Raw genomic sequence first — 13,016 nt, 5'->3', positions numbered from 1 at the left:
TAGACCGATCAACGTCTGTCTAGGCTGCTTCCACTGACATCTCGCATTAGTTCCTTATTAGGATGTGTTTATATATTTGCTTATCGTTTACCCAAGGATTTCTTTTGTTTCCTTTTTTTGAGACAGGGTCTTACTCTGTTGCCCAAGCTGGAGTGCAGTGGTGCAGTTGGTAGCTCACAGCAGCCTCAAACTCCTGGGATTGAGCAGTGCTCCCACCTCAGCCTCCTGTGTAGCTGGGACCACAGGCACCTGCCACCACACCCCACTAATTTAAAAAAAATTTTGTAGAGAGAGAGTTTCCCTATGTTGTCCAGGCTGGTCTTGAACTCATAGTCTTAAGCAATCCTCTCACTTTGGCCTCCCAAAGCACTGGGATTACAGGTATGAGCCACTGCGCCTGGTTTACCCAAGTTTTTAGGCTTTTCAGCGATTTTTTTTTTTTTTTTTTTTTGTCATTAAGAAAACATTAGATTTGTGGGCATGGTGGCTCACACCTGTAGTCACTGCACTTTGGGAGACAGAGGTGAGAAGATGGCTTGAGGCCAGTAGTTTGAGACCATCCCGGGCAACATGGTGAGACCCTGTCTCTACAAAACATAAAAAAATTAGCTGTGCATGGTGGTGTACACCTGTGGTCCCAGCTACTCCAAGAAGCTGAGGCAGGAATATCACTTGAGCCCAGGAGTCTGAGGCTGCAGTGTGCTGTGATCATGCCACTGCACTAGCTGGGGCAACAGAGTAAGACCTTGTCTCTTAAAAAAAAAAAGCCGGCGGAGGGGGAATCTAGATTTTATTATTTTCCTGCAGTTTATACATAATTTAACTGGATAGTAATTGTTTTTTTGTGTGGTTTGCTTGATTTTTTTGGTTGCATGGTAATTACTACCTATAAATAGATTACAAACCTTGATGATAGAGAACATATTTTATACTTTATAAAGTTTTCATGTGGCAGAAAATAGCGACAGAATCAGAAAACTCCGAGCTTCCTGTGATCCTAGAATTGAGAGTGAAACCAAATATGCCAAATCTTTGAAGGCTCGGGTAGACTGGGTGCTTGGTCTTCAGCTCCATTCCACTCTCATCCTAGGTGTCATTCTGTACTGCAGAAAGTATCTGCACTTTTCCCCAACTCCCTACAGCGGGGTCCTAAATACTCCTCCAGCCCAGCCAGTCTGATGCACTTGCATGAGATGTAGGTATAGGTTGGCTTTTGCTTCACTTCTGCTGCCTCTGTTGGCGAGCGCACCACGGTGGAGGTGTTTGGTTCTTCTGCAGCAGGGCTCATGAAAGTCGCAGGGTTCAGCCAGTAACTACAAGTCAAAGAGGAGGCCAGGAGGCATGCATTTTGCTGGTGTGCATTGTTCTGTATGTGGCATGATTCTGGAGCTGGCAGGAGTAGTCATGGTACCCTGATTGTAGCAACGATAATGGGGTCTGGAGCCAGAAATTTCCAGCTCCTAATGTTTGTGACAGGCTTTACCACTTAGGAAGCATATTGATGTATCTTGTAAATTTTCATTTTAAAGCATTACCCTAATCCTCAGAGGCTGATGGGGTAGATACTACCTTCATTTTAGAGATGTGTGGCAGAGATGAGTGGCAGGCTTGGCCACACGGTGGAGTATATCAGGAATGATGCACAAAGTTCTCCCGACTCCATAGTTAGGGCTGTTTCCTCCTCCAGCTCTGTTTTCAGGGTTGGGATCTGCTGACCTTTTTTTTGTGTGTGTGATGGCATCTTGATCTGTCACCCAGGCTGGAGTGCAGTGGTACAGTCTCGGCTCACTGTGACCTCTGCTGCCCAGGTTCAAGTGATTCTCCTGCCTCGACCTCCTGAGTAGCTGAGATTACAGGTGCCCGCCACCACGCCCAGCTAATTTTTATATTTTTGTAGAGACAGGGTTTCACCATGTTGGCCAAGCTGGTCTTGAACTCCTGACCTCAGGTGATCCGCCTGCCTCAGCCTCCCAAAGTGCTGGAATTACAGATGTGAGCCACCTCACCCAGCCTCTGCTGACTTTTCTTACCCAAGATGATTATTGGCCACAAGACGTTTTTGCAAATGCTTCCCTGTGGTTGCCACTTCTTAGCCAGGCACTGGCACCCTTGTGCAGTGAACAACTTGCACAATTGCACGTGGCAGCCTTTGTTCTTGCCAATATAACAGCATGGGTTGTAGACAGCAGTGTGGTTGTAGTGTGAGGTTCTGTTGCTGTTTGTGTGTTAACTGTTAATTATTTTCCACAGGTATTAGTCACTGTACCACTGGCTTTACTACAGAAAGGTGCCATTCAGTTTAATCCACCGCTGCCAGAGAAGAAGATGAAGGCTATCAACAGTTTAGGTGCAGGCATCATTGAAAAGGTGACTGAAATTACTTCATCCTCAGAAAGAAAGAGATTAATGTCAGATGACAGATGTTAACTTCTGATGTGGAGAAGTAGTGGGTAATATCTGAATACAAATAAAATTCAAAGATTTCCTTTTCATTTGAGTAATTGTTCATGAAGAACCCAAAAGAATATTACCGAAATGAAAGGAGGAGAGCTGGCTGAGGTCTGTGAGTTCTGACTTTAGGAGAAAGAATCTTGTTAGGAGGAAGTCTTGGGAATGCTGTGCATCTTCAGACTAGCCTGTAGGTTGCCAGTGGGTTCTGTTATCTGTGGGTTTGGAACTGAGTGGCATCAAAAACAAGGAGCTGGGTTGGGTGCGGTGGCTCACACCTGTAATCCCAGCAATTTGAGAGGCCAAGGCAGGTGGATCACCTGAGGTCAGGAGTTTCAGACCAACCTGACCAACATGGTGAAACCTCGTCTCTACTAAAAATACAAAATTAGCGAGGCATGGCGGTGGCCTCCTGTAATCCCAGCTACTTGGGATGCCGAGACATGAGAACCACTTGAACCCAGAAGGTAGAGGCTGCAGTGAGCTGAGATTGCTCTATTGCACTCCTACCTGGGCAACAAGAACGAAACTCCCATCTCAAAAAAAAAAAAAAAACAGAAAACAAAAAACTCTACAAAAAAAACAAGAAGCTCACAAGGAGAAAAAGGCAGTGAGGCGAATGGAAAGAGTGGCATTTTGGTTTGTTCTTTCAGGCAGTGAGATTAATATCAGATGAGCTACAGGTTGCTGCTTAGAGATTTCTTGTGGTTTTGTGACGACAAACACTTCACCATCTTTCCTTTGCTCACTTTGCAGATCGCCTTGCAATTTCCATATAGATTTTGGGACAGTAAAGTGCAAGGGGCTGACTTTTTTGGTCATGTTCCTCCCAGTGCCAGCAAGCGAGGGCTTTTTGCTGTGTTCTATGACATGGACCCCCAGGTAAGATCCTTTGCGAACTGTGGTTTGGATTTTCGTCTTAAAGTTTACAATTTATGTGGTAATTACTCACATATCAAGCTCAGGAACTGATGAACATCGTGGAGACCCTTGATCTGTGTCTATATTCTGGGAGAACACTGGACTGGACACTTTCCTATAGGAAAGGAGCCCCAGTATTTGCTGTATCTTCTTGAAGTTCTCATGTTGCTCCCTGGGACATGAATTGGATGCCTGTGGAAACTGTCATTCCAGGCTGTAGGGGAGTTTCTCTTAGGTGAAGTTGGAGCTGGCAGCGTCAGTGAGTGGTGCTTGAAACTTCCTCTGTGAGGGTCCTCTGGGGAGCTGGGAAAGGGCCGTATGATTAGTGAGGGAGGGTGTGAGTGTCAGCAGATGTGAGAGCTGAGGGAAGGAAGGAGAGAGGAGAATGGCATACCTGGAGATGAACGGTGGTCACTTTCCCTGCTGCAATGTTGCTGCCACACGAAAAATCAATCACAGCTGTTTCCGACTTTCTCTCAATTTCAAGAAACCTTGTCTTAGATCTTCTTTACCATTTGAGGGTTTTTTCATTGTTTTACCTGTAGATTTTCCTTCTCCATCTCTACTTCTTCGGAAGCAAGCTTTTATTAGTGAACAGTCGAGGGAACCCTAAATTTGCTATTTACTTTTCTTAGTGTTTTTTCCAGCAGGAAGCAATAGAGTGGATGGATAAATAATGCGTGTTTGTGAGGAAAATGGACTGGCGAGTGACGTGAGGATAAGGGGCAACCAGAAATAGTGAAATTTAACTTGTGAGAGTGCGGCTCTTGGTTGGGTGCAGTGGCTCATGCCTGTAATCCCAACACTTTGGGAGGCCGAGGTGGGCGCATCAGCCCTGAGGTCAGGAATTTGAGACTGACCTGAGGTCAGGAGTTTGAGACCAGCCTGGCCAACATGGTGAAACCCTGTCTTTACTAAAAATACAAAAATTATCCGGGCATGGTGGTGGGCACCTGTAGTCCCAGTTACTCAGGAGGCTGAGGCAGGAGAATCACTTGAACCTGGGAGGTGGAGGTTGCAGTGAGCTGAGATCACACCATTGTGCTCCAGCCTGGGCAACAGAGCAAAACTGTCTCATTAAAAAAAAAGAAAAAGAAAAAAAAAAGGAGGTCCTTATCTGAGGGAGCCGAACACTCAGGGACTTTCTGCTTTTCCCTTTGGTGTCTCCAGAAGAAGCACAGCGTGCTGATGTCTGTGATTGCCGGGGAGGCTGTTGCATCCGTGAGAACCCTGGATGACAAACAGGTGCTGCAGCAGTGCGTGGCCACGCTCCGGGAGCTGTTCAAGGAGCAGGTGAGAGAAAGCCCTCCCTGAAAGGAGCAAGCAGTGCCTGCTATTCAGAGCGGGTGTGGAAGCCCAGGCAGCCATGGAGAATCAAGGAAAGGAAGGCGGGGGCCACAGTCTTTCTTTCAGAGCCCCACTGCCCATCACCACTGAGTTGAGTTTGTGAGGGCTGCCATCGGAGTACCTTAGACAACAGAGACTTACTTCCTCACAGTTCTGGAGGCTGTACGCCTGAGATCAAGGTGTCAGGAGCGCTGGTTTCTCCTGGGTCTCCTCCCTCTTGCATGGGCTTTCCTCTGTGTGTGTGTGTGTCCTCATCTCCTCTACTTATGAGGACACCAGTCAGATTAGATTAAGGTTCACCCTGGCAACCTCACTTAAAGTAATTACCCATCAGAGACCCGGTCACCAAATACAGTCACATTCTGAGGGTTAGGGCGTCCACATGGGAATTTAAGGGGGGCATGGTTCTGCCTGCAATAGTGCCCTGTACTTTTTATTAAAAAAAAAAAAAAAAAAAACACAATTGTCTGGCACGTGCCTGTAATCCCAGCTACTTAGGAGGCTGAGGCAGAATTGCCTGATCCCGGGAGGCGGAGGTTGCGGTGAGCTGAGATCACGAGCGAAACTCCGTCTCAAAAAAAAAAAAAAAAAAAATTGTCTTCTCTTTTTTCTTCTCACTTCATGCACACTTCACCTTTTTTTAAGGATATAAAAGGCTCAGTATTCTCTACATGGATTCTCTATTTACTGAAGCTCTAGAAGCTCTGACTACAGCTTTCCTTTAAAAGGAGCCTTGTCCAGCTTTTTCTGATATGCCACACATGCAGATAGTCTCTTTTCTGTCTTTTTCCAAGCAGCTCGGGATACTTTATTTGCCAGTGTACTAAATCTCACCATCTCTGGAGATTTGTAAATGGCCATGGCTTATGTCTTTTTCAAATAAAGGATCAGAAATAGAAGTGAAATGACTCAAAAGTTACATAAAGAGAAAGGGGCATTCAGATATGTTGCTTATTTTATTTATTTTTTAGATGGAGTCTCACTCTGTTGTCCTGGCTGGAGTGCAGTGGCGTGATCTCGGCTCACTGCAACCTCTGCCTCCCAGGTTTCAGCGATTCTCCTGCCCCAGCCTCCTGAGTAGCTGGGATTACACGTGTGTGCACCACCACACCCGGCTCATTTCTGTTACTTTAGTAGAGTCGGGGTTTCATCATGCTTGCCAGGCTGGTCTAACTCCTGACCTCAAGTGATCTGCTCACCTCGGCCTCCCAAAGTACTGGGATTATAGGCGTGAGTCACTGTGCAGCTGGCCTTGTTGCTAATTTTATATGAGAGGAACTATCTAGTGATGTAATTCCTTGCTTGGGGTTTTTGTTCAAAAGTTTGTTTTTTACATTATTTGTTTGGAACTTAGCACAGTGTTTCCATAGAACTATTATTCATGGTGATGCTGGTCAGAGACCAGCTGACAAATTACAGTTCTCTCTTTCTCGAGGTTTTGCTTTCGTGGATTCAGTTAGTGTGGTCAACCAAGGTCCAAAAATCTTTAATGGAAAATTCCAGAAATAGTTTCATGTTTTCAGCCATGCACCATTCTTGAAGAGCGTGTCCAGCATCTCTACAATGTAGACGCTGCCTGCCCATTAGTCACTCAGTTATCAGAGCCACATTTACATACCTTTTACTTGAGTATAGTGTTACACTTGTTCTATTTTTTTATTAGTTATTGTCATTAGTCTCTGTGCCTAATGTATAAATGAAACTTTATCATAGGTATGAATAGGAGAAAACTGTATATATTGTATTGGTTCGGCCTGTGGTTTCAGACATCCCCTGGAGGTCATGGAACATATTCCTGGCAGAGAAGGGGGACTGCTAGATTTTAAATGGAGTGAATGTGCAACATAGCCTTGTATCACTGTGCTGTGGAGAGCCCTGTTGAGAATTCCAACCTGTTATCCTAAGACTCTACACTTCCCTTTCTTCTTGGGCCAGAGACTCCTTTCTGCTGCCACACAAGGGAAAAGGGAAGGCCCAAACTTTTTTTTTTTTGGAGACAGTCTCTCTCACTCTGTCACCCAGGCTAGAGTGCCATGGCACGATCTCGGCTCACTGTAACCTCTGCCTCCCAGGTTCAAGTGATTCTTCCGCCTCAGCCTCCTGAGTAGCTGGGATTATAGGCGTGCGCCACCATGCCTGGCTCATTTTTGTATTTTTAGTAGAGATGGGGTTTCACCATGTTGGTCGGGCTGGTCTCAAACTCCTGACCTTGTGATCACCCACCTCGGCCTCCCAAGGTATTGGGATTACAGGCATGAGCCACTGCGTCCGCCAAGGCCGAAACTCTTAGCCATGGGCGATAGCCCCCACTAGGGAGAGTGTGTGTCCCGGGCAGAAGGAGGAGGTATAGAAGTGAGGGAATTGTGTGTGGGTGGGGCAGGAGAGAGAAGGTAAGACACAGATACCAGCCTGGGTAGATGTAAAGACGGCAGGAGGAACACCTTGAGAACTACTGTTGCAGAATGCTGCAGGAACGGACTCCAGTCCTAAACGGCGCAGAATGTCTGAGTTAGGTTGCACTATGTCTAAGCATTTCTTTCTCCTGGACACAGGAGGTCCCAGATCCCACAAAGTATTTTGTCACTCGGTGGAGCACAGACCCATGGATCCAGATGGCATACAGTTTTGTGAAGACAGGTGGAAGTGGGGAGGCCTACGATATCATTGCTGAAGAAATTCAAGGAACCATCTTTTTCGCTGGTGAGGTATGGATCTTGATTCCAAACCCAATTACCTGTATTTGGATTTCTTTCTTTTAACTAAAATGATATCTGCACAGAGTTTAAAAACCAACTCAAATACTGTTGAAAGTTTTTGACGGCAGACTGCAGAAGCCTTCTCAGTTTCGTCGTCTTACTCCCAGAGGCAGCCATTTTTAACCTTCCAGCTATTGTTTCTGGACTTCACTTCCTATTTTCAAAGTGTTTTTATTGCCATCTCTCTTTCTTCTTTGTTTTTGGAGACAGGGCCTTGCTCTGTGGTCCAGACTGGAGTGCGGTGGTGCAGTGCTAGCTCACTGGACCCTCAAACTCCTAGGCTTAGGTGATCCTTCCACCTCAGCCTCCTAAGTAGCTGGGACTGCAGGCATGTGCCACCAAGCCTGGCTTTTTTTTTTTTTTTTGTAGAGATGGGGTCCATTGTGTTGCCTAGTCTGGCCTCAAACCCCTGTCCTTAAGCAGACATCCCACCTCAGCCTCACAGTGTTGGGATTACAGGTGTGAGCCTCCATGCCTGGCCTCTGATGCCATCTTTCAAGTTAACATTAGACATTATTGACTGCCTTCTTATTGGGTTAAAGACTTAGCCAGTTTAGTCTCTGCACCAATTGCCCAACATGGTTATTTCACACTTTAATTAAATTGATAACAGTATTTACATGGCTGTGTAAATGTTGTTTACTGCTGAGCCAAGAAGGTATCCACTGATAGCTTCTTAAAGAGTTTTCTGTTTTCTTGGCAGTCGTCATAGCCCCTTTGGTCATCAGCTTAATTCCTTTGGTATCTCTCCCTATTTGTCTCTAATTTACAGTTGACACTGAGCTGGCCTGCTAGCTCCAGTCCTTGAACTGCCGCTTCCTGTGCCCTCCGCCTTCTGCTCTGACTCTTAAAATCACTCGCCAGCACTGGGCCTTTATTTCCAAGACCCCTCTTTCTTGATTTACTTCCATTGAAAAATGTTTTGCTATTCTGGTTTCTGAGCCTTTTACTTCATTTTTTAATTTATCTGCTCAAATAAGTTTTTTCTGTTTATTCCTAGAGATTCTGTTCTCTATCTTGGACTTTTTGAACTGACCTGATTTTTCTTTATTCATCTCTTATTTCTACTTTTGGGGGAAATTTAAAAATCTTGCAACTCTCGAACTGACTTTAAAAATTTTGGCTTTTACTTTGAGCACTTTCTTGTTTGCAAAACGTTCCTTTTTGGTAGCATCCTCTTCTTATAAATGGTTTTAAGGTGATTAAAGTTTTGGGTGTTTTTGCTTTTCTGCTCCCTCCCTCCCTGGTTTCCTGAGTCTCAGAGTTCCTGTTTGATGTGCTGTAGACTTTGCCTGCTACATGCCCAAATCCCTGATCCGTGACTGTCAGCTTAGATTTGAGTGAGGCATTTTCTTAAAAGCTTTGTGAAAGCTCCAGCAAGCTTATCAACCGGTGGCCAGATTCCCAAGCATCACTGTCTGCCTGGCCACAGTTAGTCTCCTGTGTGGTGGAAGCTCAGCCCCTGGCATTGTGGCACTGGAAGCTTCATTGTTACTTATGAGGACTTCATTTCATCCCCATTTCATTTGGTGCTTCCCCTAACCTCTAAGTCAAATCTCTGAGTTGCAGCTGGTCAAGTGGAGAATCTGGTGAGGGACATATTAATAATTGCTTTCTACAGTCTTTTAACCATTCCTGTTTTCACCCCTTGCCAACCTCTCCATGGTTCCTCACACCTCCAATGGCTGAGATTTTCTAAGGATTCTTTGGGATGAATTGGTTTGCTTTTTGTGGTTAGCACCCCTGCTCCCAACTCCAAACTTAAAATGAATTGTTACCAGTCTTTGACCTGTGTTCATCTTTGTTTAATATGGTTTGGAAGTACACGTCTCATTATTTCGTCTAAAATATAGTTAAGTGTTTTTAACATCAGTTGGGTGGGTGCGTTGGCTCACTCCTGTAATCCCAGCATTTTGGTAGGCAGAGGCGGGCACATCACCTGAGGCAAGGAGTTTGAGACCATCCTGGCCAACATGGTGAAACCCTGGGGATCTCCTCTAAATATACAAAAATTAGTCCGGTGTGGTGGTGCATGCCTGTAGTCCCAGCTACTCAAGAGGCTGAGGCAGGAGAATCACTTGAACTTTGGAGGTGGAGGTTGCAGTGAGCCAAGATCACGACATTGCACTCAGCCTGGGTGACAGGGTGAGACTCCATCTCAAAACAAAAGAATGACATCTAAAAACCAGATGGCTTTGATTACTCCTTGACCTGTGAAGACCTTACTCTGTGGGACAGAGATAAAGGCTGCATGCCAGACAACAAATAGCCGCAGTTTCTGAGAGAAGGCTGTTTCAAGATACTGTGCCTCAGGGTCATGAGCATGGTTGACATGGCTTCTTGCTTTCCTTTGCTGCAAATACTACCTTTTTTTTTTTCTTTGTGTGATGGAGTCTTGCTGTTGCTCAGGCTGGAGTGCAGTGGCACAGTCTCAGCTTACTGCAACCTCTGCCCCGCTGGCTTCAATTCTCTTGCCTCACCCTCCTGAGTAGCTGGGATCACAGGCATGTGCCACCACACCCAGCTAATTTTTCTATTTTTTTTTTTTAATAGAGATGGGGTTTCACCATGTTGGTCAGGCTGGTCTCAAACTCCTGACCTTGTGATCTGCCAACCTCTGCCTTCCAAAGTGCTGGGGTTACAGGTGTAAGACACCGCACCTGGACTACCTCTTCTAAAAACTTGTTTCTGAGGCTTCCATCCCGCACTGCTACTTTCTCCCCCAACTAGTCACTGTATTCCTGCTGCCTTAATCACTCCCTTTCATTGAAGTCTTTGGCCCCTGGATGTTTTCCCTTCCACCCAGCCATCAGTTTAACGTGACTAGACTTAACATCACTTCTCCATTTCTTATCCTGTTTTCTGTGGTCTGTTCAGCTCCTCTTCAGCTACCCGTTTTCTCAGCCACATTTCAGACCTCATCAGAACTACTTATCGCTAATTCTAGCCGCCTCCTACCCTATGCTCCCCATTCTGGTATGCTTAGTCTGTTCCCGTCACAGCCATCCCTTGAGTGAGGTTCTCCTGCCATTAAGTTGTTTTACTTCCTCCCATTCCATCAGCCCTCACTCATATTTTATCTTTTTCTTACTGAACTTACAGTCCCTGGTCGGTCCTTTGAGTAACTTAACTCTGTACCCATTTTTTCCACCCATCTAGCAAAACTCCCATCTGTGGCTTGGCTGAATTGGCAATCATTTTTGTACTTGTTTGCCTGTGATTGTACCAGCTACATTACTTGTCTGATGGGAGGGACTAAAGTTCTTAACTGTAGTACCTGTCACACATAGATATTTAGTACTTTAATGAGTGCTGCATAGTACTTCAAGATCGCATACGAGTGAATCTGACAATGCACCGCAAGATAACGGAGAAAGTTCCAGTGTTACGATGGATGAGTAATGTGAATATGAGCACACAGGAGTGGCGCATATCTTCATTTTAGACTTGTTCTACCTTTTAATATCACCTCGGTTCTTCATGCATGATCTCAAATTATGTAATTATGTTTTACAGGCAACAAACAGGCATTTCCCACAAACTGTTACAGGGGCATATTTGAGTGGTGTTCGAGAAGCGAGCAAGATTGCAGCATTTTAAGAATTTGGTGGACCCAGCTTTCTTCTGTACCCCAGATGGGGAAATTGGAATGACTTGTTAAACGTCGGTTTTATAAGAGGGGGAAAAAGCCCTCTCTACACTGCAAAACTGAAACATTTCTAAGGTGATATGAGGTAAATCTATTATTTCATCACTCTGAAAGCACTGATCCCAAAAATCCTTATAAGCACTTATATTTAATTGCATTTTCCATAGGTTCAACTACTGCTCAAAGTCTGGATTTCAGAATAAGGCAGAATATAAGCTTCAATTGAAGCCATGGGTATGATTGTTCCATGGCTGGAAGTTCCCTTTAGATTTCACATTTTGTATGGCTGACCAATTTTCATACATTGAGAAACCAAGTCAATCAAGCAGGAATCATTTAAAAAACCAGATAAAGCCATGTTTTTCGTCTGTGACAGTTTGTCAATATCTTTACCAATGAGCCTTAATATTTTTTATATAGCTCCAATATTGAACTTTTACTTAAAATTTAGATAGAACTTTTTTTTGATACAGCACAAACTCCAGTTGACAGTAAAATGAAGTTTCTAGGTATTTCATATTGTACATATTTTCTCCCATTGGGTGTTCAAAAGAAGTTTAAATTGAAGTATCTTTTGTGATAAAACGTTTTGGAGTTACGCACTTATTGGTAAAACAGGCAAGTTTCCATATAGGTATTGTATCGTCAAGAGTGGAGCACAGATAGTGTGGGCTTTACGCTGTAGACACAGAATGTCTTTTTCTTAAAACCAGATTTGGGTGATAGAACACCTTAAATATCCTCATTTTTGGCAACCACTAGGCAAAAAACTTGTCAGAATAATTTAATCAAAGCCCCTCTCCACTTCTGCTTTTATTTACAAGAACTGACTCAATTGCTAGGAATATTTTTGCAGACTTTTCTTTTCAGTATTCCATAGGCAGGTCCACTGGAAAACTGCAGAAAAATGTGAGCTCTCCTGGTAAATACTAAATATTTTATAAGCCATATTTAAAGGTCTAAGAACATGGCAAGTACTTACTGTTTTCTTTTTTTAAAACACTCATGGCAGAAAACCATTTATTGATCTCATTCTAAAATAAACACTGGTTTCAGGGTCTTCAGGATGCCGATTTTGCCAAGAAACTTCAGTTTACCAGTTAGAAATAAGCTTTTGTTTTCAAGTCTTAAACCAATTCTTTAATTATAATGGTTTGCTTAAAAAAAAAAGGGGGGACTAAAGATGACTTTAAAGAGACTTTTCAAAATACTATTTAAAATTTTTAAAAGGTCAGTTTATAACACGTAAATACCTAACACAAATAATGTACAGTGGAACTTACGCATTTAAGATACCATGCCTCACCCCCGCCCCAATCAAAGTATAGTCCAAAAAAAGCCAACAGCTGTATATCTACATTAACCCAAGACAACCCTGATATTTTGGTTATTTGTTGAGACTCATTGGTACTGACTGCCAAGTCTTCTGTTTTAAAGTACTGTGTATTAAAATGTTTAGACAGCATGTGTTTTAAAGCGATAAATGCAAAATATTAAGTTTGAAATGGTTAACAGTAAATTATTACTTTAGTTTCTGGGCACTTGAACTGTGCTACAAGTAGGGGAAACCTACCTAAAGTATGGCAAATGTGTGTTTTAAGTTTCCTATCAAGTGACATACTTCATTTGACTTTTTGTTTAAGGAGCCATGGTACTTTTTTCTTGAGTTATTTGGATATGTTTTTTCAGTGCCATCTGAAGATTTTGTAATTGAGTAGCAGTAAATATACAAATTTCCAGTGTTTTAACTACAGTTCATGAATAGCTGTTGTGTAAAACTACTTAATAAAAAACTAGACTTTCAAATGCACTGTGTACAGTAGTTTAGTAAGTGTGCTCATCAAGAACTCACTCCATTTCCTCACTTCCATACTCTCTGCATAGTAAATGGTCAT

General features: G+C 43.6%; 1 protein-coding gene across 9 annotated transcripts in view; it reads left to right on the top strand.

Moving 5' to 3' along the window:
• Window positions 1-12,927, top strand: part of KDM1B (lysine demethylase 1B) — a 105,834-nt gene extending 92,907 nt beyond the window's left edge. For all 9 annotated transcript variants that reach the window (XM_078368249.1, XM_035294808.3, XM_078368247.1 and 6 more), the window contains 5 exons: window positions 2,251-2,367; window positions 3,205-3,330; window positions 4,540-4,662; window positions 7,269-7,421; window positions 10,989-12,927. In XM_078368249.1, coding sequence (XP_078224375.1) covers window positions 2,251-2,367; window positions 3,205-3,330; window positions 4,540-4,662; window positions 7,269-7,421; window positions 10,989-11,072 — 603 coding nt within the window. In that variant the 3' untranslated portion in view covers window positions 11,073-12,927. The remainder of the gene's footprint in view (window positions 1-2,250; window positions 2,368-3,204; window positions 3,331-4,539; window positions 4,663-7,268; window positions 7,422-10,988) is intronic.
• The last annotated feature ends 89 nt before the right edge of the window (window positions 12,928-13,016 follow it).

This window comes from Callithrix jacchus, chromosome 4 (genome assembly GCF_049354715.1).
Source record: "Callithrix jacchus isolate 240 chromosome 4, calJac240_pri, whole genome shotgun sequence".
NCBI lineage: Eukaryota > Metazoa > Chordata > Mammalia > Primates > Cebidae > Callithrix > Callithrix jacchus.
This window is presented reverse-complemented; position numbering and strand designations above follow the sequence as displayed.